Below are 26,730 nucleotides of genomic sequence, written 5' to 3'. Positions count from 1 at the left end.
GCATTTGATGTATGTGAACTGTATTTATAAAGTTTCCTAATAAACAACTTTTATATTGTTTAGCTGATAGTAACTTCTAACATTTTTTTTACAAACTTTCTTTTTTTTATAAAAAATAAGCGAGATTTAAAACATTTTTATTAATATATTTTCCACTATCTATCTTTATATATATATATAACCTGGATAACCTCTAGGGGACGGGATACACCATTAGGTGTTATTTTGGTTTATCTCTGAGCAAAATCTTGCTACTGAAGTGCATGATTACGCGGCCAAACGTCCTACAGACAACCAATCCTTTGATTGGACGACCTTTGTCCAAGAAATTCTAACTGCGCATGGTAATGAGGTGCGCCAGTTTGGGGCCAAGGCGTTCCTCTTACTCTCATTTATTATTTCACGCACCTGACATAGCAGCAGTAGGAAACATTTTTAACGTTTAGTTATGTCGCGGTGTCGGGCCGAGATTCGAACCTGTCACCTTCCCGACAACGAGCGGATGCACTAAGTGTTACGCCATAGTCGCGGGTATATCATCTATCTTTCTGTGTATCTAGATTCAGTGCAGAGCAAAGAGATTGTTACACAGAAGATGAGATAGCCCTGAGATACCTCCCTCATGAACATGGATATAGGTAATCCTTACAATAAAGTAACATGATGTCTATCTAGGTGTTAGTGGCATTTAGGGGCGTAGCCACTAGTGTATAAATATAACACAGATAACTTAATCCAAAAGATACAAAGCATACAATTTTTTAAAAATTTACAATAAAGACTTTTAGAGTAGATCAGGCATTTTATGAGTAACATAGCCGACATAAAATATTTTCTAAAGTTTTTGAGCCTTATCTTGTACAGCCCGTCTTGTAAATCTCGTTTCTTCTGTAAAAATTCTATTTACCACAAATTGTTATTGACGGACAGAAAGACAGATGGACGACCGGACACAGTTAGTTAGGTATCTATGGCGTGTTAGTCCCATTCAATCAACCTTTCCTTTGGTTTTTTCCATTTCCAAATTTAATGAAAATCCATATTAAACCTTACATAAAACTTAGTACTAAAAAAACTAAAAAACAAATTTCCCCTGCCGGATGGAACAACATTGACCAACAATTTTGATTTTCCATTAGCATCAAGTCTGAAAGAATATATTAACAAACAAGGGAAAAACATCCATTATAAAAAAAGGTATAAACAAAAAATGAAGTAAAAAAAACATAAAAAGTAAAAGATAGAAACTAGAAAGAACTATGGAAAACATTATGAGAAAGTTAAAAAATTTATCAAGTAAAACAAATACATGTAGAAAATGGAAAGATGAAATCAGAACTTGTAGAGATACAACACATATATAAAAATCAATTAGTTTGGATTTGTTGGTAAACAAAGCTATTAGATTTCCCTCAGGTTATGCTCCGGGTATTTTTACACACTAAAAAGTTGTTCTAACTTCTAAGTTTAAGAAGCAAAAATTAGTTAGATTAACAATGTAATATCTATAAAATAGTAAAAGCGCCTTTTTAATAATGAATAATTTCTATTCAATCTTATATAAATATTTAAATCTAACTTTTTACGTAATTTTGCTATATTTTCATAACAAAAAAAGGTTTGTAAAGAAAACAGGATCATAATACTTCAAGTAAAGTACTGTTGTTTGTTCATGAAAGAAGGTCAAAAAACATATAATCAAGATGTCTGCAAAAAATAGAGCATTTATTTGTAGCAGCTACTTGAAAAATAAAGGAGGAGAAATATTTAACCAATTTACCTTTTGATCAATGATCACTACTAGTTCGTAATTTGATTTTTTCAGTGTATAAAATATTCAATAATACAATAATTAAGACTAAATGTTTAGATACGAGATGAGCAACTGTTTGTTTGAAGCTGCCTTTGAGAATATCCTATCCAAGTGTAAATGCGCTCCAGGTAAGCATCGACGTACATTGTAAAAAAATAATTTTTTCAAAGATCCAGAGGGAAAGGACAATGACCGATAAATTGGTGTACGTACATCCCCAATGATGATACACAAAATTACCCTTTCTGTAGATTAAAATTAGTGGTTGAAACGCTTGAACACTCGACTTAATGATTCAACCTTAAAAAATTACTAAAGTCTCCAAAGTTGTTAAACCAACGAATAAGCAAGCGTTATTATCTTATCATCTTATTATATCCATTGTATTTAAAATCTTAGAAGGCTAACATCTTAAAATTACTTCCTTCTAATATTTATTGGAAGCTCAAATAGAATTAATATCTTTTAAGCAATTGCTTTATAAAGTCAAACAAATTGAAAGAGATGAAGAGATTCGGTCCCTCTCATTTACATTTCCTATTGTCCTAAATATTTTAAATATACTCAGGGAGAGAAGGAACATTAGACTGTAAATTATACTGGTACCCAAAGTTTAATAAACACGTTATCTACTGAAAACATTACTGATGCTTTTATTTTATATTTATTGTTTAGTTTATATGTACAAGCAGGGTACAAATGTAAATTAAAATTAATGTCTACAGAAGAAGTATTTTTTAAAACATTATTTTGAAAGTATCAATCAATTCATCATTGTCTTATCCCTTATGATCCCTGAATTATATTACATATACCGAACAAGAATTTAATCAACAATTCTCTGGTTAGGTTATGAACAAAGTTCAAATACTTTTAGTAATTATTTTGGCCAAAATTTCATCATAAACTCACCTTTAAGTAAACATACATATCCTTATTTAAAATAACAGGATCTCTATCTGTCTGTTTGATCTGAAGGATCTCGCTAACTGCCGAACCAATACGGTTCTAACTTTACAGTGTAGCTTCTCATAGGCCTTGGACAGGTATATAACTATTTTGGGGGAGGGTACAACACCCTCCCGAGAGAAATCGTCAAAAAATATGTTCTACGATAGTAGCGCCGACTAGCACCGTTTTAGATTTTTTTTTTGGTAATTTAACATAGATTTTAAAGAAAACATTTTACATCTAGGGACGTAGCCGATAGTTTTTTTTTATAAAGTTAATTCATGATTGGAAATATAAAAATTTTTATATTTAAAATCTATTTCATTACATAATACAAACCTTTTACTAAGGTATTGTAAAATAGCTTTAAGTGATTTATGTTTTACAAGTTTCCAAATCTTTCCCATGTGTTGTGGCCTATTGATTCTCTCTAATCAAAGTGATAAAACATTTATAACAAACAAAAGGATATAGATTTATTTAACCTTAAAAGAATAACAAGCGTCTTCAATTCTCCATAGACACCCTAGGGGTTCACTATTCGAATGGGTGTTATGGGGAGGGAAAATAAAACTAGCCTGAAACCATATCCTAAAACTAAGGTTTTAAGATAGATCGATGGAGCTTCTCTATATCAACGTCAAGGGGGTTGGGGTGGGCGTAGATAGGTGTTACTGTTTACCCACAGGGGTGTGTTATTTAAATATTAGGTTCCCTCACACTAATGTTACTTTTCTAGGGTTCCATACAATTGGTGGTGAAACAGCCATGGAAGAATATGAAATCTGTATGGGAGCAAATCTTACATGTATGAATGATCATCTCAATAGGATGGGTAAGTGTATATCTTTATATCTATCTTTTTATAGAGATACTTTAAATCTGTATACATTTATTTACTGTAAAGCATAACTCATATAAAGTTAAACCTACTAGTCTATCATTGATATCCTATTTACATTTTAACTCATTTAAATTGTCACTTTATAAAGTTAGTTTACGACCTATTTTATAATGAATAATATATCTGTCTAGGTGAATTTGACCATGTAGATTACAAGGGAAAGAAGGTGAAGTGCAGGTCAAGCTGTGAAGATCAGGTAAAATGTTTGTGTTACATGTGTATATATACTTTTGTGTGTGTGATAGCATATACTTTTGTGTGTGTATGTTCGCATATAATTTTGTGTGTGTGTGAGTGCATATACTTTTGTGTGTGTATGTTAACATATAATTTTATTATGTGTGTAGCATATACTTTTATGTGTATGTGCACATACTTTTGTGTGTGTGACTGTGTGTTCATATACTTTTGTGCTTATGTGTTTATGAGCTGCACTTATAGATTATATATTTTTATCATAGCTGTTTGCTCTGAAGGACTCATTTAAAACACATTTAAACTTAAATTAATTTTAAAGTTAACGGTCTTTTCTTTCATGCCTATGATTTATACCTCTGTAAATAGTTGACAACTATATAAACTGTTCCAGCCACCATCTAAAGCTAGCACTTTGATTGCACGAACTTTGTTTTGAAGTCCTAACTGTACATTTCACATATGTACATTTTAATAAACATATCTTTAATCTGACAACTTTAACGTTTTTGGTTATTACGCAGTCTGGGCAGAGACTCGACCATATTGGTTGCATTTTCTTGCATATTGTACCAGAATTGCTGCCTTAAAATCTTTAACGTATTATAGAAGCTTATTTTGTTGATATTTTCATCCCTGGTGACTCTAAAAACCAAATAAATGTCAGATTAAAATTGTTAACCTGGACTGAATTTCACTTAGTCTATGTATATAATACATGTCTGCAAAGTTGTGAGAGACATTAAAGTATTAAGAGTCTATAAATATCAATGATTATATTGCAATATTCTCATTCAAACCGCCTGAACGCTTTTTTCAAGAAACGTAGCTGTTTTATAGCGTGGGCACGTGAACCGTAATTTGAGTAAACTCATGTGTTAATCTCATATTCTTATACGTTTTACAAGTTTATATAAGGGTTATTTTTAACGTTATTGTATGTAATGAATTGCGTAGTTAATTGAAATTATGCTTATGATATGCATGAAATTCATATTTTAATCTGTTTTAAATAATCAAAAATAGTGTTACACAGCTGCACTTATTTTGAATGCAGTTTTCCTTGTTAGCATTGTGTTTATGAATTATGTGAATGTTGTTATGCAGAAAATAAATATCTAAACCTGCAAAATTTCCTGTTGTTCACACAAAATAATTAAGACCTAAAAAAGAATTTGAATATTTGAATGAAATATGCGAATTGGATGTCATATCTGTCTGCAAGACCTCGCTAACCAACTTTTAGTTATCCTCCTTTGATATTAGTGAACTCTTATATAGGTAATTGGCAATTTTTTTCTGTACATGATAGTAAGAAAAAAACTTAACTTGAAGTAAGCCTCTACAATGGAAAACTATAAGACCAGTTTTTTTTATCAAATCTAAAGAGTGGTTGATAGGGGGAGCGGGTTATTCCCGTAAAGGCTAGTTGCATTCCCACTAGAACCCAAATTAATATGTGTAATTATAAAACATTTTTATATAGTTTTTACTAAAAGTATTTAAAACGCGTTTGTGTAAACACCAAATTTCCCCGGTTAATTTTAGAGGGAAATTGGAAAAAGTTTTGTTTTTAAAATTGCATAGAATTCCAATTATGATTATCTGGGGCTTACCAACGAATAATAGTTTTACTCATAAACACCAGGGCTTTTGAAAACCAAACATTTTATACTTAGAATGTGTCATCCTTTTGGTCTTAGGGGATAGCTAGGATTTAAAAATGTGTTTGTACATTTTTAACCTTTCATGAAGATGACTCTAACAATAAGGTTTGATCGAATAGTGATAGTGTTGCCATTCTGAAAAACAAGAATATTAATTGATTTGCTACTTTAGACATTTTTCTTCATTGCATAATTTTTATAAGTTAGCTTAAAAAAAAGGTGATTTGTAAGGCTATTAGGTTAATAGTTTTAGCTTTTTAAAGTTTCTAAGTGCACAAATCCCATAGTGCATTAAAGATATCCAAAACAAAAAGGTGTAGGATCATTGTTTGTCTAAAACTAAATTTATAAAACGTCTGTAATAAGCATAAACAACTATGATCAATTACAAAAGGTAGATTTAGGTTTCAGGTAGACATTAGACATTGACGCTAAAACAGAAAAATATATAAAATTATATAAAAAAAACTTACTTTTGTTTAATTTTAATGACCGATAAAATCTTTATTTGAAGAAATTGGGAAATTATTAATTTTTTTTTTGTATTTTCAGGTGAATTCTCTGTTTGTGACAACATCTAATTATCCGAACAGGAAAGAATGCAGGCTTCTATACCTCATATAGCCACTCTAAACCAATAACCATCCCAATTTACTCATGCATCTTATGGATTATTGTATTTGAAAAGAATATTCTGTTATCAATGTTACAGGCAGTGATAAAAGAGTTTTGCGTTACGCATTTCTAACCTATTGCACTTTATACCCTCCTCGTTAGTTAAACATATATAAGTTTTTTTGTCCACGACAAAAACTAAAAATTGTAAAAGCACTTAAACTTCGGATGCTATATCTCTTAACTCTTTGTATTCAGTTCAGCTAGAAAACAATGAATATTTTGTAGCGAAGCTACACTAAAAGTCAAATATATGTTTAAATATTAGTTTTACAAAAAAAAGTTAAAAATGCTAAAAAAAACACCGACAAAATTACTAAAAATGTCTTTGTTAGTAAATTTTTAAAAAAATCTACTAGATAAATCTTTTTCAAGATTTAACATATTTTCTTAATTTAAAAAAAATCTTCTTATTTTCGACACTTAGAAATCCAAACAAACTTAGTTCTAGACGTATTCTGATTTACCCAATACTGTCCAATAAATCAAATACATGGTGTCAAAATTAAATTTGTTATCAACAATTTCATATTTGCACACTTTGGTTAAATTGCAAGGGTCCCCTTTATCACATTGGAAACAGAACAATTCTATTTGGTAATGGATCTATAAAATTGATAAATCATTTTGATGAAATCGTAAAATATATGAAAGAAACAATTATCTGGGACACTTAACATGATAAGATGGTCAAGCTTAAAAATCTTTTACTGAATTGAACAAATCTCAAATAAGTTTTAAGATATAGTTATATGATGCAAAGAAAGTGTTTAAAATAAATTTGACAATACAATCATAATATTGGCAAAAAAAACTTTAACTTATACACTTTTACTTTGATATTTTCATGGGGGTATTTTTAACAGTGTATACAAATGTAGAATAAAGATAAATGTAGGAGCAGCGGTTCAAATTTGTAAATTCATGGTTAAAGTTATTATATATAGTATATAAAATGTATAGACCCAAATGGTTGTTTATGACTTTCCTTCTTACTATATTTTTTCCACTGGTAAATGGCCATAGTATATAAGAAAATCATCCCTTTAGATTGATGTAAAATGAAATTACGGCATCGGTATTATCAACTTTCAACAATGACACTTGCCAAACTTAGCAGCAGAAAGTATATACCTCTATTCTTGTGACAAACCACCCATATAAATTTTGCATAGGAAGCAGAGCAAAGTTTCTCTGGTGTCCGCTGTTTCCATCACAGGGCATATTTACTAGGGTTCGGCCGGATACAGGATACCGGATATCAGGCTTATTTATGATTCCGGATATCCAGCTTATCTTTAATTCCGGATATACGGCTTATTTCTAATTCCGGATATATGGCTTATTTCTAATGCCAGATATCTGTTATCCGGCCGGATAGCTGGCCAACGTTCAATATTCGGCAAATTATCGGATATCCGGCCGTCTAACCGGATATTTGGCATGAGAAAACAGCCGGATATCCGGTATTCAGATAGCTTTAGGCCAAACCGGATATTTGGCCAACCCAAATATTTACCAGGGTATTTCAGACAGGGTGGTCGTACAGTTTAATTCTATGTAGTTTGATTTTAGCAAAGCATTTGAAAACTAAAATTCAATTTATCCTTTTTTAAAATTATTTTTCGGTATTTTCACTAAAATCAATCCTTCTTGAAAAATAAAACATTGAAATTAGGCCCCCTTTAAAGTTTCAAGAATCTTGAGTGGAACTAATTATAAATTATATTTCTTTTATAACTAACCACTGTTGGAAGGGGGGGGGGTTGGGTCTAATCCTGCGGCATTAATTTGTATCCAACATAACCTAACCTCTAACATAAGGCAAAACAATAAAACAAATACTTCTTTAAAAATTAACCTTTCCCTCTTATGTTTATTTTTTCCAAAAATGTTGTGGTGGGGGGGGGGGGGCTATGCATTTGAGGGAAAGCGCCTATGTCTCTTCACTAAAAGTAAGTAACAATTTACTTAAAATTAGTTAAAAATTACATTTAATTTTTTGATTTATAAGACATTTATATAACCAGAAATACACATTAATTTCATAGAATTTAGAATAGTAGACTTTTTAATTTACAGAAAAGTATCAACAAAAAAAAGGAAAAATAAGTATACTTATTTTAATTTGATTAAAAGAAAGATTATTTGTAATTTACTTTTAAAATAGATTGAACACATTTAAGTATAATTAAAAAGATTTAATGATCAATCCAAAATGAAATAATCTACCCTGAACCAAATGAATGGGCCTAATCCCAGTAAATGACACCTGCATTTATTTTCCCCAGAAAAACATTGGTTTACAGAGAAGAATTTTGCATTATAACGAGGCGGCTTCTAGATAAATGTATGTCATATAAGAAAGAGGTAATTTTTATTTTCTTTTTGTTGTAAAGCTACTCTAAATCTTTTTGGTTTATAAATTTGGTGTGTAACATAAATGCCTGGCTGTTTTTAAACAAAATTTTAAGAATATATAATTTAAAACTAAAAAAGAAACATATTCCTATGTAATCTTATTTATCTAAAAACTTATTAGGTTATTCATAATCATATAATATTTTTTAGTGATTTCTTGACATTTGTATGGCCCTTGAGACATCCAAAACTAGGGTCTCCAAATATTTTGTCTGTCCGCCTGTTACCAGTTTTTATGTTAACTCTAACAATGGATATTTTATAGCTAGTAGAATGGTTTTTTTTGCAGTTTTAGACTAGGGCACTAGAACACCAATTCAAAAAGGCATCAGTTTTCATGAAAACTAATCTTGTATTATCATTTTCAGCCCTTGGAGCATCAGTATCCGTCCATTTGCACGCTCCTTCAACCATTGAGAAGTCTAGAGTAAGTATTTTTAATATAATTATTTACCATAACTACAGATAAACTGAATTAATCGGATGGAGAGCCCGACCTTTGTTTAATCATGTGTGTACTGTGTATATTTTGATGATGCCAACTTGCTCGCTTTTGTTTTAACATAAGTTTTTTTATGTTTTAGCTCAAAGTTCCTTAACGAGAACAGACCTTCCCTTATTTTGATTTAGATTTAAAATAAGAAGGGGGAGGGTGTTTTAGTGTTGCATCTTTATTCATTTTGATTGTCTGTAACATTTAATTCTAGTCCAGATCTAAAGCAAACTTCTATCAAAAAAATTCAAAATGCATCCTCAAAGAAAAGTATAGATGACATTTACAATTACAGAATAACAGCACTTTTAATTTTGATTATAACAGTCATTTTAAGAATTTTTCATATTTGATCTTCAATTGCTGCAATAATATAACTTCTAGAATGGCCTCGAAACCGATTAATATCCGCTTGATTATGCCTGTTCTGAACCACACTGAAATATTTTTTCTTAAACTATTTCTTTACAATTACTTATTTTTTTTGCTGTCAGTTTAGTGTCAAATACAAACTTGCCTCATTAAACTTAATATTAACAGTCTTAATTTACAATATCCTTTTATTAATTAGTTAGTTTTTTCGTAGCATTTTAGGAAAGCTAATCTTCAAGTCATTTTAGAATCATTGATGTGCAAGTCAACTTCTACAATGTTTATTTACCTGGGGTAGAAAATTGGGTTAGGCGTAGTTTAAACTGTAAAGATACAATACAAGTTTCCTTTCTACTCTCCTTTTGTCTGTAAGGAGAGCGAAGGATGGTTTTCTCTTACCTCTTACACTAATGGATGTATTTGCCCTTGTTTATCTGATATAAATTCTAGCTTATATCCTTCTGAAGAAGTGCTTATTGTTTACCAAACTATTTTAAAGGGAACCCTCCTTTAAATTTTTATTTTATTTTGCCGTTACTTAAACATATCTTGATAATGATACAAAATTGTATTGTCGACTAAAGATTAAAAAAAAAAAAAAATTATACAATTAACTGTATAAAAAATCAATATATATTGTATAATAAATAGCAAAATTTTGTATAATCTTAAGTAATTTAAATTTATATGTCAACGACAGAAATAATTCGATTTAACGCATTAACAAGCTAATACTACGATTGTATTTTTTGTCCTTTAACAAAAAAAAGAAAGAATGTATTATTTATATTGAGATATTCATATAACATATAATTAAATTGACTGAGATACCGTGATTTTGTGTTTTCTGTAAAATTATACAGTAATAGTTATTTCTCGAATCGTATTATAAACAGCTTTCCGCGGATATAGAATGTATAATTATAAGATTAAAACCAGTTCTTATGATTGTACATTTCTATATTCGTAGAAAGCTGGATATATTACGATGCTAGACATAGTTTTTTTTCTCGTATGGATGAGAACCGGTTCCTATCCACCGGATTCGAATGAATACGAGAAAACTTTTTATATAAAAATATATCAAGATATTCAAAATCGGGGGTAAAATTACCATAGTTTAAATGAAAATAAAAGTATACCTTTCAGTCAACCAGAGACATATTTTAAACCAGACAAACCATTCAAGCAAAAATATGACAGCCACTTGCATGAAATTTGTATGAAATGCACTATGGTCAAAGGTATTGATATTGCATTAAAGAAGTTGTATCTAGGTTTAATAGGACATTTAGGATGTACCGAAAATTTAATGACATTTCTACTATAAAACAACGCAATTGGTTTAGCTATTTCAGAGAACAGTATTTCTAAACAGGCTAAATATGTGAATTACATTTTCCGCAGTTTTTCATGAACTCCCTGTGATTTGATTTTGAGAAGACTGTCATATTCTTGTCCAATTTTGACACCTTTTTTCTCTTTCAAATATATGTTTTACATGTGTATACATATGCTATTTTTCTTTCCGAAATTTACTTAGAAACTTGTTTTGCAATCTTTCTTTTTGCAGAATTTCTTCTCAAAATCCTAAAGAATTTTGCTTTTAAATACTTCATTTTTACTTGGTTTTAAGTAGTTGGAGGGTTAAGAATGCAGCTTTAGCCAACTACTGAATAAATTCCAAAAAAATATTTCATACTTTTAGCTAATTTTTGGTGCCTGTTGTAGTAAATACTAAGCTAGCCCCCACAAAAATTCAGGTGAAATCCCTAATATGTTTTTCTAATTAATTCATTTGTCGTCTATACCTACACCTGTAAGGAATGATCGGGACAAGCCCCTAGAGACAATGGTATAGCCGTAGGTTATACCAAACGGATGACTTATTTTATACTGATTATTCAAATTTTTCAGATTTTGCGTGGACAACGTCTGGCGGCCTCCCAAGGAATTGAACTGTACTAGCCAGAACTGTCCTGTTACTGACGTTATTCTGGATTATGCTAAGGATAACCTGGTTATGTTTAATATTTTTATAAAGGTAAATGTTGTTTATCCATCCATTATTTTTATAGAAAAATGTATAAATTGCATAGTTCCAAATATTTGTAAATATTTTGAAGGTAGGGGTCGTAAAACTTTCTCTCGTTTCTTTCATTAAATTTTTGGGTAATTTTCAGTGTAAAAACTTTTCAAGTATTAATTTCAATCTACATATGGTTTAATTTGTTTGCCATAATTGGGGATGTGCAAGTGCATTAAATAATCCTCCGTTGTTTAATCCTTTGAGATCCCTGGTAAATATGTACTTTTATTCTTAATCTTCAAGTCTAGCTGTTGTCTTTCCATGAATTTTCTACCTTTTGTAAAGTTATCTATCTTTTGAATTAAAAATAAATGTATTAATAAGAAAAAGAAAAAACCTAAACTTTTGTAATTCACGATCAATATTCAAAGTAACATTCAAACTTAGTTAAGTTTACACATTGTGATATTAATCATGTTAAGGGGGTTATTTTAATCATATATTTATTGTTGAAGGGTGTTCTAAGGGGGTGTCTAATTTAAAACTGGAAGCTCTGCCTTCCCTTTTTCACTCCATCGAGAAATACACCCCTTGTCCAAACCCTGGGCACGCCACCGAATAGAATAATAGATGACATTATTATGTAACATAAAATGAATTGAATTATAAAGTTATATTTATATTGGCTTAACTTATTAATTTATTTCATGATATAAAAATAAATCAGTCATTTTCCTAGCTATATGGTCCCTTAACTTCACCTCTACTATAGATGTTGCAACAAAACTGGTATTATAAAAGTTTAGCATAACTTAAAACTAGGGTTGGGCCGGATATCCGGTGTGGCCGGATATCCGGCCATTTTCAATATCCGGCCGGATACCGGATATTGAAACTATCCGGCCGGATATCCGGCTCTATAATTTTTTAAACTTTACACCAAAAATCTCTGCTTTTTAAAATCTTAAATGGCTATAATTTTCTTATTATTGAATCTAGAAGAACATTTTTCTGAATAAGTTTAACTTTATGTAAATTTATATAAGATTTCTGAAGAATTTTTTTTTACTACTTTAATATCTGGTAATTTGGCCGGTTATCCGGCCGGATATCCGGTAATTTGGCCGGATAACCGGATATTTGCCGGATATCCGGCGTTGGCCGGATATCCGGCCGGTTACCGGATATCCGGCATTTGAAATCAGCCGGATATCCGGTATCCGGTATCCGGCCAAAAAAGTATCCGGCCCAACCCTACTTAAAACCAACAATCATTCTGATAAAAATTATTTACTTAAAATTCTCCGAAATTTATTTTTTGTCTGCAACAAGAATAGTTATATAATAATTAATAAAGCAATAATAAGCTATAATTTGAAATAAAATGCATCACATTGTAGGGACACTTTGTCCTAACATATTCTAGTAACTAAAGTTGACTTGTGCAATTGTTGAATTAGGAGCCCATACATTTTCATTAATATTTCACTAATATCTAAAATAGTTATTCTCCATATCTTATTTTAGACAGTTTTCTGTGTATAATAAGATAACGTATGCAACATTTATACCTGTTTGGTTGGGCCAAAGAAGATAAAGGCTCAAAATAGAGATTAAATTTATATCTTATTTTTTGTTTTGAAAATTGTCTGTATTTCTATACGATACATGAGTTTTCAGTGTGGTTCAATACCATTGATGAATATTGTCAGGATTATAACTATTTATCTCTTAAATTTCTTTCATTTTACTATCCGTGGATCCGCGGAACGCTGTCTATAATACGATGCGATAAATAACTAATATTACATTTGAATTTGAAAGATTTGCTATAACGTCAACTGAAAGATTACCCTATTTGTTTGGACACTATTGAATAAGATTTAACTATTGAGCCTTGATTACATGCAATAATACACATTACACTCACATACATACATCAAATTATTTAATTCAACTGCCGGTCTGTGTTAATGTGAATACAGGAAAAGGACAAAATAAATTGGTAGCCTTCCATTTAAATTCGAGGAAAGGGTGCTTTAACACCCTTTAGCAGTTTTTTAGCTGCTGTAACTCTGAAATACTCAATAAAAGACAAGTAAAAGCATAGATTCAACTGCTGGACTGCTTGAAGGTAGAATCAGCCACCCTCATTCATAGCCACACTCACCAATCAATTTTAATTCGAAAATTGATGAACATCCTGAATGAAAACCCGCGACCGTGGCTCAACAGTCAACACGTAGCGCATCCGCTCGTCGTCGGGAAGGTGATAGGTTCGAATCTCGGTCTGACACCGCGTCATAACTAAAGACGTAAAAATGGTTTCTACTGTTAATATGTCAGATGCGCGACGTAATTTCATAAATAATTAGAGTGGGGAGAATGCTTTGGCCCAAAACAGGCGCAAACGTTACCATGCACAGTTGTTACTTCTCATACTAAGGTCGTGCATCTCAGGGAGTTGGTTGTCTGATGGGCGAATGTACGCTTTACACTGCAATCATAAGCGGAGTATGTCGGAGTATGTTTCAAGGTGCGTGGAGAGAGGTCTAATACCCGAATCGACACCAAGCCCCCCTATAGAGTATTAACTCTTAACTTCATGAATGATGATAAACAATATACTTCTTCTAAAGATAGAAATTGTATTGGTTTAAAAGTTAACTTCTTGTAAGCACCAACCAATCAAAATTAAATTACTTAAAGTTAAGGCAACAAATGCGTCACGATGTTTATAAAACTATGGGTGCCAGTATAATATACTGTCAATTGTCTCCTCCTTGCCTGAGTATATCATATTTCACTCTGTGAAAAGACAAGCAAACAAAGCGAGTTCAAGAGTAGCTTTGCTACAAAAGAACAAATGATAAAATATTATTGATCATAATCTGTGTTATAAATTATGCATATTTGCTACTGCGTATGTTCCTTATAGAGGTCAATACAAGAACATAAATATTCCCAGGAATAATAAATTACGGCAATGAACAATAAATGAATCCAATTTTAAGAATAAATGTAGTAGTAATATTTTTGTGAAGGAAGGGGTTCCCGATAAAATTGGGTGCTTTTGTACATCTTATTTCTATAAGCTTTGTTAGTTGCTTCGATTCTCATAATCACAACGTTGGTTTAAAAAAATACTAAATAATGAAAAAAATTTTAATTTGAAGTATTTATCCCTATCAGTGATCGCAGCACTGCAGAAAAACTTTTATAGATACATTATCATGAAAATTAACTTACATGTTACTGCCTAATAAAATGGAAACATGGATAGGTTAGTTGTATAGAAAATTTTCTTAACTTCATTAATTTAAAACATTTTATTAGGGTAATCAATATACTTCTTGTAAATTAGCGAACACAATGATATATGTGTAAAACCTGTAGATAGTGGAAAAGGGGGAAGGCATTCCTTCCTTAAATATTGTGAATTTACACCCCCCCCCCCCCCCCCCCCCTATCACACACAACTAGTCTTTGATATATTCAATATTCCTACATAGGTTAAACCTTTGGCTTGTTTTGCGAAATTACTTATCCCTACATTCCTAAAAAAATACCAAAATCCTTGTTTCCTCTTACTCTCAATATTTTTCAAATCATAGATTTTCTCAATAGTATGTATATAATTTCTGTCTAGAAATGTGTATGTATAAAACAAGTGTAAATTCGTCAACGCATTGGAGAAACGATCCACATATACTTTTATCTGTGATATATAGACGAAAGCCTTGTTACACATATTCTTAATTTCAGGACCCGTATGCAAAGAGATTTATGAAGGATGAAAAGATCACGAAGACAGCCTATATTGCTAACTCTGGAGGTCTACTGGGACTTTGCATGGGCTTCTCTTTAGGTAAGATAGGTCAATACTAAATTATCTATATTTTTCTAACTATCTGCAGTATGATAGGTGTGCTACTTTTACACTGCGACAATTGCTCGAATACCATCTTGCTTTTTGACTGAAGACGTTAAAAGTGTTATCATCTGATTTTATACTAGGGGCATGATAATAAATGTAGAAGAAGCAGGAATGTCTTTTCCAATTAAAAGGCGCAATAAAAAGAACACAACGGCAATGCGCCTAGAAATTTAAATTTCTCAGGATTATATATAAATATTATTATTATTAAAATATGTATTTTATTTTAGTGTCTGCGGCTGAGATTTTGTACCATTGTATGTTTGGACTTTTCTCTCCACTGTGCTGTAGGAAGAAAAGAGTTAGGTAAGGTTTCACATTCAAATAATAAATAGAAGATGATACATACAGTCATTTAAACCAAATTACAAAATGCAATGTGTGGATTCGCTTTTCTATAATGGCTTTGAAACCGATTCTATCTGCTGGATTAGAACCGGTTTTTAGCCATGCGTAAAACTCAAACATAGCATCGTAATACAGACAAATTTCCACAAATAATAAAATTAAAATCGTAAAATTTATCACAGTTTGGTTAGCCATTGCCTTCTGCCCCTCGGAACTACCAAAATTAGAATTAATCTTATGAGTTTTACTTTTACTGTCCGCTGAAAACTGCAAATCTTTAAAGACACAAAACGAGAACATACGTTTGTGAGATATTTGTGAACATGCATATAGACAAAAAAGCATCATGGTACTTTACTTTGAGGATAGATTCCTAACTTATTCATCCTAACCTCTAATAGTTCAAATACTAACTATATATAAAAGTTAAAACTTTTCATTTGTCTTTTTTTTATGCAATCGTCCTTGAATACACAGATAACCTGAAAGAAACTTGTAGCTAAATTAAGATAAGTTTACCAAACTAAAGCAAAAACTTATTGAGGTATTCTAGAAGAATCTGCAAGGTCTACCATTATCACGCAGATAAAAATATGTATTTACTTATGTAGATTTCTCTTGATCGTGATCTTTTTAATATATAAATATCCTTTAGCATATTTGTTAGATTAAAAAGTTTTTTAATCAATTAAGTTCAGTACAAAATTTAAATCTTATTACATAAAAAATTTTGGAGGAAAAGCTTTTTTTATGAAAAAATCAATACCTATAAAACTTTTACACCAAATGTTTATTACAATTACATATTTTGATGTATGTATTTACTTTGCTTCTGTCCGTCTGTCTGTCAAAAAGAAAAACTTCTGGAAAGATTTTGCTCTGCTTTCTATAAAGGGTTTTTTAAATGTTTTTGCACTATTTATAGAATAAGAAAACTAAGAATACAAAAAATACCATTTTTTACTGTCATATGATAAAAATTAGCAATAAATAATGTGAAAAATTCTGGGATTAAAGAAAAAGAGGATGTAACTTCCTCCAATAAATTTTTTACTAAAATCCTTGGAAGATAAAAAAGGTTGACAGAGGATTTATATTACTTTTAATTTCAATGTTTCTCCTTATGTTCTTAAAATACCAAAGTCAATTTTGTAAACAATTTTGGGAAACTCATTTTTTCACATTCCTGGGTTCCTGGAAATAATGCAATCCAAATTGGTAAATTAGATTGATATTTTTTCTACCTATCTTTGTTTTCCCTTTTTTATTGAACAAATATAATATTTATACCAAAGTACAAATAAAATGAAATAGCAAGGATAATTATGTTCTTAACAATATCGATTTCAATAAAAAAAGAGTAAAGGTGGTTTTCCACAAAGTTCCTAGTCGAGTTCAAGAAGAAAATGAAATAAGGGGTTGGGGACATTTTTCGTTTGTTTATTAATTCTACTTTAGGTCAGGTTATATAATAGTACTAGGTAACCACGGAGAGATAGGGATAGCTATAGGCCCTGCAGGGTTGATATAACAGATCTATAGTATAGATGTATATACAGACAACTACCTGCCTTCATTTTTCAAAGGCCTCCTTCGTCTGCTTCTAAATAATTTTCTGCTACTTAGCTGTGTTAATATAAGCGATACCATTGGTTGATTTTCAATGATCCAATAGGAAGGTTGCACAAGACGATTGCGATGGGGAGATACAGTTATTTAACCCTTTCTCCCTCTAGTGTTTTACTCTAATGTTGATATAAGAATAAAAACTATGATCTTTAGGGACAATAGGCGCTTTAAAACAATAGAAATAGGAGAGAAGAACTATAGTGTGAACCCCTTTTTCGTAAATCTGACAAAGGAACTCCTCCACCTGACAAAAAACTTTAAAATATATAATTTCTAGAAAGCTAACTTTATATTAAGGAATTCAACAACTCATAGCTAACTTATTAAAGGATTTGTAATATGCTTTACACTATACTAGAAAATAAATTTTAACACGATATAATTTACATGAGAAAAGCTTTATCTTAAGAAATGCGACTATTTACAGCTGACTCTTTATATGAACAAAATGAAAAAAATATGCCCTTTCCTCTTACACATGTGTGTACAGTGTATACACAGTACAACGCTAGGTCCTGTTGAAAACGTAACGAACGTACTGTTGTATTGCTATTTGTTGTTATTTTATTTTTATATAATTTATTTCGAGGTAAACATCAAACAAATTATGAATTTATGTATTTTAAATGTTTATAATAGATACGAATTACGAATTAAAGATTATAAATCATGTACATTTGAAGTCCGAGATATTATTTTTTTTTGTTTTAATAGAAACTCAAGAAAAAAATATAATTTTATTAACTTAAATTCATAAAGGGATTTTTATTATTTTACAACGATGACAATAGATGAAGCATATTTATTATTAATGCACAGATAAAACATAGATGTGAAACAACAATATGAAGGCAGTACTTCATGTGATGGACTTGATTCGAGTAAAAGTTGAAAGAACAGCTCTAGTAAACTCTAATGAAAAAACTAGAAAACTTCAGATTAATTCAACCAATGAGATTTCATGTATGCTCCGATGCGATTCATTTATTGGCTCAATCAGACATTACCTCTCTTTCTTAGTACCTTTATTTTTTAAACAAACTTCTTAGCAAAGTATATTTACACATTAGGGGTAAATATTTTAAAATTTAAATAAATATTAATCATTCTTGTTTAAACTTTCAGGGATTACAAGAATCAGGCTGTAAAATTGCGTTCCTGCAGCAGAGAAGATTTAGAGAAGGGGATACTCACTTCAAATGGCACTAGGAGAAAGGTAAAGATCATTCGAATAAAATTTTTTAAAAAGTTTAAATTGTCTTTTTTATTAAAGCTTTGGTTTGGTTCTATACAGGTTTTTTAAATGAGGATTGTTATCTTTTTATTGCTTCTTTCTCTTCTCCTTATCAATTCACTTTATCAGTTTATATAAAAACTTCGCAAGGCTCCTAAGATCATAATTTTTTCTAGAACATTTCTGCAAAAAAAACATGAAAACCTTAGGTATTTTCAATATTTCTATTTTGTGTTTCCATGTAAAAAACAACGTGGTAAAAACATGTGGACCTGTGTTCATATATTGTTTATCAATAAGGAATTTTGATAATAATGTCAGATATTTTTTTTACTGAAATTTGTATACGAATAAAACTAAGAAATATGGAATTATACGCATTTTTTTAATAAGTATTATTTCAATTTTGTTTGCCCCAATTTGTTTATATACCGATACGTGATTTTTATGTATGGCTCAGAAATGTTTCTATTCCAGCAGATTTTAAACGGTCTCGAAGTTATAATGTTAATTTTTTGATTTGGTATGAACTGAGCTTCAACAAACTTTAAAAAGACATATTATTTTTGAATCATAAACTTCAGCGCATTCGTATTCATATCTAGTCAACTGCTTTAAACAAGGGCAATAGCTGAGACCTTGGACATTCACAAAACTATAACCTGTACAATTATTATAGAGAATCTATGCTAAGAAAAAAAGGTGTTCCATATTCATATTCCTTTGTTCTTTATCATTGTTTTAATATTCCCTTTTATCTTGAAATTCATCTGGTTAGCGTAAAAATGCATACACTGTAAAAAAAATATAAAAAAAACTTTAAATTAAATTTATTCTAAATCTTACTTTTATAATAAACATGTTTTTTTTATTAGATTGGTTTTAGGTTTCAGGTGTTTCGTTTATGTTTCAATTTTATCTAAATTCCTAAATTAAAAATTTTATAATTTAATTGTTTTCATAACTTGGGGAAATACAAACTTCACAATAAAATTTTTAAAGAAATTTGTTAATTTTACAGTGGATATTCCATTCATTAATCTGAAGCAAACGTCTAAAGAAGATGATGTAATTTAAAGAATATTGAACAGGAAAATTAAATCTTAAGAAGAATATATATGTTGTAATCTATAATACAAAGTAGAATGATGTCTGTCCGCCTGTCCTTCCGTCTGTCCGTCCCTTAAGATCTCGGTAACCACTAAACCGATTGGATTCTACTCTTCAGGGAATATACCTACTGGTCCTGTGGTGGTTTGAGGCTATTTTCTTGGGGGGTGGGACAACCCAAACCCCCCCAAAAACAAAAAAATCCCCCCCATTTTTTTATTGTTGAAGATTTCCTTGTACGAATTTCGCCCTAATTTTTTTTATCACCTCTAGGGGCAAAGCCCCTAGAGGCTAGGGGCGAAGCCGCTAGTATATGATAAAGGGGTTATTTGTCCATATACCTGGTAAAAGTAAGGAGGGAGTATTCACCACTCTTGATGAGTACCCCCTACATTCTTTTAAACTTTTCCTATACACCTTTCTAAAACAGCCAGCTGGGGGCTAAAAAATCACCCCCCCCCCCTTAAAATCAGGGGGGAGGGTATGATATGAACAGCATGTATAGTTAAATAACTATAATTTTCTGCTTACCCAAAATGAAAAATAGCTAGAATTTTAAAATTGAGAAAATGTTTTGTGTGCAGGATGAATATGGTGGCCTGATCCAGAACCCGCATGAGACAGCTTGCCAGCTACATAATGGCAGCACCAGCATGAATCATCATTCAGGCATTGTCATAATAAAATAACTCCAAAAATATATGTCAAAGGGTTTATCAGAGAAAGTTACGATAAACTCAAATATAGACGGAACTAAAAAATAAGACAGTTATTTCAATTATATCTTATGGGCGTAAAGGAACGTCTTGTTATGCAGATTTAACTGTGCGACATCTAAGTAGAATTTTTAAAATAACTTTTGCCTCACTTAAATTTTAGTGGGGCAAAATTATACCCTCTAAATTTTTAGTGAGCCTCACTGATTTTAGTGGGGCAAACTGTTTTTAGTGAGCCAAATTTTTTTTTTAAGAATTCGCCTCTAGTCCCTAAGATGTTTAGCTTATATTTGTTCGTTCTAAACTAATAGAGTCTTAATCTTCGTCATTTATTATCATATCAATTTATCATACATTGTCTTATCCCTGAAGATACCTGGTTGTATTTTGTTCAATAAGTAGAAACTAAATTTATATTTTAATCTTGTTGTGTAATGATTGTAATTATCTTAATTTTGTTTCGCCAGAAAATTAGAATCTTACAAAAAAAATGAATGTCTTTAAATAAAACAAAGTTCCCTCATTATCAAAGTCTTATTTGGTTTGATAAAAAGGCACTTTTAAGTTTGTATAATGTATGACAATGAAATATACAGGTAATGAGTCCTCATTCTTCCGGTCATCTGGGGGAGGAGTGTCCGGTTGTCTGGGTGGAGGGGGCGGCGGGAGCAACAGCATTGATAGCACTTATCAGGAATGAATTAAAAATAATTTTAAAACAAATTTGCCTAAATTTTATTATTTCATTGAATATAAAAGGTGTCCAAATTTATTAACAATCGATCTTCCACCCCCCTTTAATTATTTCAATGCCCAGCGGGATCCTACTCTTTGTGGTATATCCTATTGGCTTCTCTAACCTAACCTAAAATAAGCATTAAAAAGTTTATTTTCTTTAAAAAGTTTGTTTGTGGTCTTTGAGCAATTTAGGGAAAACTGCCTGCCACAATTTTAGTTCTAATGAACTATAGTTCTAGTCTTTTTATCTATCTATATATATTTTAAAAGCATCTAAAAAAAGGTTATTAAAACAAAATAGAAAGGTTGTTATTTAATCCATCTACTAGGCTGAGCTTCGAAATGGCAACTGTCCCGCCCATTCATATTATCCAAGACTTCCAAAACAGGTAAACATTCATTAAATATTTAATTCTTTCTTTTTGTGTTGGCCTGGCGGTCTGTCATGATTAAATTGTGTCATTACTCATATAAAATTTGTGTGTATTTAATATTTTAACCCCAAGACAAATATACTTCTGGTAGCAATAAAAACTTGTATTTAATGTGAATTGTAATAATAATTAGAGAACTATTAAAACAAATCAAATAACCATTTCTAGAGAAAATGCATTGCTATAAATAGACACAAACCTTTTAATGTTAGAACCACAATAAATTAGTTATAATCACCATTAAGACCAACATTAAGCAATAAGATTACACTGAACACAAAAAGTATATTATCATTTTCTTCTTTCTTTAATACAAATCAAGTCGGTAATACAAATAGAAAAGTTGTTTACTCTAACCTTAAAGGCTGTTCACGACTGAACGGCTGGATGCAAAGTCTGAGAATGTTTAACCAAACTTTGCAAACTGTAATACTCTAAAAGTGTATGTCTTACTCTTAATTATGCACGTGTACGGCACAACTGAAGAAACCGCGCGTTTACTGTACGCAGTCTTAAAATCTTTAAAAGATTCAAAAAGCTAAGACATATTTTTAACATATAAAAAAAGAAGAAAAGTTTTCTTCATATTTTGGACCTTGTGCCAATAATCTTTTTATCCTTTTATCTTATTATTGATAGCTTTACTATTATATTCTATTGATAGACTCATGTAAGAAATGTACAAATTTGAGAAAAGGACAATTATATATAGACTCAATTAAAAGGATATCTCTCTGTCTGTATTTGTGTCCGCTAAAATCTTAAAAACGGATGTATCGATCGTTTTACAATTACACAAATAATCATAATGCGTCAGTTTATATTTTAAAATAAAAAGACTGACTTATTGGGAGGCTTCACTACAAAAAAGTACTCTCATTCAGAAATATTTTGTTCATTTATTTTAAGAAAACTGTAATTCAATAGTTTATCATGTTTTTCATTTCCTTTTTGAATTTTCTTTTTGATACAAAATTAAGAAAATACATCTAATCAAATATGTGTCTTCTAGAAAATCATTTGATTCGATTTTGAAGATAAGAAAAATGATTACTCAAATATGATAAACTTACTTTTTAGATTTCCACAGGGAAACCCAAATAAAAAAATTATTATAGCATTGTAAAAGCTTTTTTGCACGCCACAAAAAATACTTAAGAAAATGTATATTTTGGGTGCCTGTGGATTGCACCATAATGGAGGCAATAAACCAGACCATAAAAAATCTGAAAAATTATTTATCATAAAGTCTTTAAAGTTATAGTCTATATTTTAAAATTTTTGGTTGATGTTTATTTACAATTTTAGAAAAAAATATTTTTCTGAATTGACTTTCTGTTTTTTGTTCTCAAAGCTCGGAATTATTTTCTTTTACGTTCTGGTTTCTATACTGCAACCAACCTGGATCCGTGGGTACCAAAATAAACATACATATGTTTTACACTTTCAACAAAAAAAGAATTATCTTTGTAAGAAGAAAAATGGCCGTGAAGACTCTTAGAAACCGGAAATGAAAATCCTCCAACCATTATTCTGACATTTGCACTTTCAGTTAGATATATCCATCCATCTATCTATTTATCTATCTATCCATAATATATATCCATTTTTGCAGAAACAAAAAGGAATTATAAATGTCATTTTGTTATTAGAATGAATGAAAAATATGACGTACTCTCCTCTTTTCAATATATTTAATACTTATTACTTTATTAGATTCAAAATTGTTAAAACCTAATCTTTCAAAATCTTACTTACACTATTAAATTCTAAGTTTAATACTGCAAGAGCAAATTTACTTTTTTATAGGTAATTGTTTTTTATATGAATCTTACAAATAAACAAGCTGAACAGATGCTTACAAAAAAAGAGAACCAAAAAGGGATTATTGAACAACACAAAATCACGAAACCTTTAAGAAAAAGATAATATCTTTTGTAGCATGACCGACAGACCGACGCACCAAGAAAGTTAGATGCTGGATGCTCCCTTGTAAAGGAAACATTTAACAAAAACAGTCCATCTTAGCAAAAAAGAATCTAAACATTTTAACATTTCTATACCTCTTGCTTAAAGGAAGCCTGCAAGAAATACCACGCTTTGACTGCTGAAAGACTGCCACAATTAGACCCATTACCCCAAATTTGAAGCCTTTAGCTTCTATAACAAAAAAGTTCTAGGCATTTTAAATTGACATTTTATATACAATGGAAATTTTGAAAGAAATTCAATGCTAATGTTAGAAATTTTGAAATTAAACTACGTGGCCTAGAAACAAAATTATAAGCTTATTTTTGTCATAAATTTAGGTTGCCCGTAACTAATTATATTTTTACAATAAAAATACCCATTTTTATAGTCAAAATCATTAAAAAAAATTAAGTTTAACTTGCATTGTACCGAGTGTACTGTAGCCAATCAGAAGGCTGAATCAGCTTAACAACCAATCACAGCTGAGCTTGTATAAGTTTCCCCCTTTGTGTCCGCTATGATTTTTGTTTAAAAATGCAATTTAAATCGATTTTTTTCATAGATTTTGACTATAAAATGTGGTGTATTTAATGTAAAAATGTAATCAGTTACCGGTAATCTAAGTTTCTGACAAAGATAAGGTTATAATTTTGTGTCTAGGCGACGTAATTTAATATTGTTTTTTCTTTTATGAGCATTGGAAATCTTTCAAAATATCAATGTACATAAAATGCTATTTTGAAATGCCTAGAACTTTCTTGTTATTGAAGCTGAAGGCTTCAAATTTGGGGTATTGGGTCTACTTGTGGCAGTCTTTCAGCAGTTAAAGCGTGGGAGTTCTTGCAGGCGTCCTTTAATACAAGCATTACATACATACATTCAATAGGGAAAATCAGGTAGACAAAATACTCCATTTTAAAAATATAAAAAATAAAACCCTTTTAAATATATTAAATTTCAAATATAGAAGTCTTAAGAAAGATTAACTGTCTAGAAATATTCGTTTTTGATGTATCAATTCCAACCAAATCAGACATTAAAAACAGAATGACAACTTTCATGAATACGAAGTTATGAAAATAAAACAGTTACAGAGTATCAACGCTTTGAATATTCAAAATAATTCAAAATAGTATTCTTATACTAGATTTTAGTAATTTTAAAAAAAAAATTTGGTTATAGTTGCTGAGATGCTACTGCTGCAAAATCGTACCTAATCGCCAAAGGGATCACTTTTTAATAGAATATTATTACAAAAATCTGTAAATAAAAGGTTATTAAACGACAAGACAACTACAAAACACTTACATAAAGACATACTTACATCTCCCTAACCTTAAAATGTCCTTGATATTAGCAAGAAAAGTTGCAGTCCATTTTTCCCAGCTTATAATCTGAACTAATATTAATTTATTTTCAGGATTCAACAACCTTTACATTCAGTGAGGAGAGGGTGATCTGAGCCAGGAATGGAAATTATAAAAATGGATCCAATAGTTTACTAGCGCAGCTACTCTTTAACTATGATATGCCCCTCAACCAAATACGTTACTATAGGCAATTTAAACAGATTTTAAAAAAATACTTTCATTTAAATATCTTGTAAAATTGCAATAATATTTTATTTTATACTATCGGCTTCGCCTCTAGCCTCTAGGGGCTTTGCCTCAAGAGGTAATTAAAAAAAAGGTAATTAAAAGTACTACCGGTGATGCTGCCATGTAGTTTTATGTGAACTTCCCCATAAACAAAAAAAATGGGGGACAAAATAGGTACCTATAGGTAACTAAAAAAAAAAAATTGGGGGGATTTTTTATTTTTGGGGGGGTTGGGGGTGTTCCACCCCTCAAGAAAATAGCCTAAAACCACCACAGGATTAGTAGGTATATTCCCTGAAGGGTATAATCTGATCGGTTCAGTAATTACCGAGTTCTTAAGGGTCAGGCGGACGGACGTACAGACAGACAGACAAACATCGTTTTACTTTGTATTATAGATTAACCCTTTTAGTTTATTATGGAGGCTAATTTAGATTATGTTGTGCTTTCAATTTTATTTTTCGTCTATTATACTCTTTTTAAAAGGAGACATTTCTAACATAATGAAAAATTACATTATACAAATAATGTTAAAACTTATCCTATTATCCTTCAATTATTGATAGAAAATCAAAATTGATGTTTTGGATTCCAGTTATAAAATCTAATGGTCCAGGGCCCCAGGAGCTGTTTTCATCTCCCCGTTTTCATATGGTGAAAACCTTGCCTCCCTTCTGCCCAATCAAGCTAAACAAAAACAACAATTAATTGAAGAACAATTCTAAACTATATAAATTTACAAATTATGTGAAAATTTAAAAACCAATTAAAAATTTAACTTGAATCATAATAACATGGTTATATTAAAACTTTCGACAGGTTATAAGTGAAATATTATAGTGAAAATTTGATAAAAGATACCAGTTAACACTGTATATCATTAAGATAAAGCTTATGTTTAAGAAAGACACTTATTGAGTGAAAATTTGATGAATTGAAATTTTGCTAATGTATGAAATTGCAGAAATTGAGAAGAAAAGGATGATTTATGGTCCAAGATAATCTTATGATCGGGTGTTTATGCCAATAGAATCCAACATCACCCCGACATGTAAAAGGTATAAGATATCTTTTTATTCACAAAATGAGAACTCTTTGCGCCGTTTTTAGAATGTTGTGATTACAAAAGTTAAAACATTTAATGCCTTTATTTTTGTAAAAAAAATTATAACAGTAAATTCTACAAGTTATTTAGAGTCAAGTTTGTATAATGTTTTCAATTTTTCAATACATATTTGATTGATTCTTAAAACTTCAACAAAAAACTATTATTTTTTCAAATAACTTAGTCGAACAAAATTTAGAACTTGACTCTAATAGAACGTCTAAAAATTGAACAAAATCTTTAAAAATCAGCATATTTTGTTAAATATACCATAATGATATACATAAGTAATAGTGTTCTTTAGAAAACATAATTATTTTGATATTTATTCGAACAGGGATGATAGCTTACATAGATTGAATAGCAGAATTTTATAAATTGTGTTGTATT

At 30.3% G+C, this 26,730-nt stretch overlaps 1 protein-coding gene across 2 annotated transcripts in view; it reads left to right on the top strand.

The window, feature by feature from the left end:
- Nucleotides 1–26,422, top strand: part of LOC145311772 (sodium channel protein Nach-like) — a 69,304-nt gene extending 42,882 nt beyond the window's left edge. For both annotated transcript variants that reach the window (XM_080150759.1, XM_080150758.1), the window contains exons 15-30: nucleotides 561–638; nucleotides 1,871–1,941; nucleotides 3,504–3,599; nucleotides 3,800–3,864; nucleotides 6,083–6,123; nucleotides 8,497–8,575; nucleotides 8,995–9,053; nucleotides 11,409–11,535; nucleotides 15,286–15,388; nucleotides 15,688–15,763; nucleotides 18,560–18,650; nucleotides 20,363–20,447; nucleotides 21,091–21,189; nucleotides 21,563–21,621; nucleotides 25,058–25,105; nucleotides 25,853–26,422. In XM_080150759.1, the coding sequence (XP_080006885.1) occupies nucleotides 561–638; nucleotides 1,871–1,941; nucleotides 3,504–3,599; nucleotides 3,800–3,864; nucleotides 6,083–6,123; nucleotides 8,497–8,575; nucleotides 8,995–9,053; nucleotides 11,409–11,535; nucleotides 15,286–15,388; nucleotides 15,688–15,763; nucleotides 18,560–18,650; nucleotides 20,363–20,447; nucleotides 21,091–21,189; nucleotides 21,563–21,621; nucleotides 25,058–25,099 (1,171 nt within the window). In that variant the 3' untranslated portion in view covers nucleotides 25,100–25,105; nucleotides 25,853–26,422. The remainder of the gene's footprint in view (nucleotides 1–560; nucleotides 639–1,870; nucleotides 1,942–3,503; nucleotides 3,600–3,799; nucleotides 3,865–6,082; nucleotides 6,124–8,496; nucleotides 8,576–8,994; nucleotides 9,054–11,408; nucleotides 11,536–15,285; nucleotides 15,389–15,687; nucleotides 15,764–18,559; nucleotides 18,651–20,362; nucleotides 20,448–21,090; nucleotides 21,190–21,562; nucleotides 21,622–25,057; nucleotides 25,106–25,852) is intronic.
- The last annotated feature ends 308 nt before the right edge of the window (nucleotides 26,423–26,730 follow it).

Source organism: Acartia tonsa, chromosome 2 (assembly GCF_053477335.1).
Source record: "Acartia tonsa isolate MP-2025a chromosome 2, ASM5347733v1, whole genome shotgun sequence".
NCBI lineage: Eukaryota > Metazoa > Arthropoda > Copepoda > Calanoida > Acartiidae > Acartia > Acartia tonsa.
Note: the sequence above shows the minus strand (reverse complement) of the source record. Positions and strands in the feature narration are given on the sequence as shown.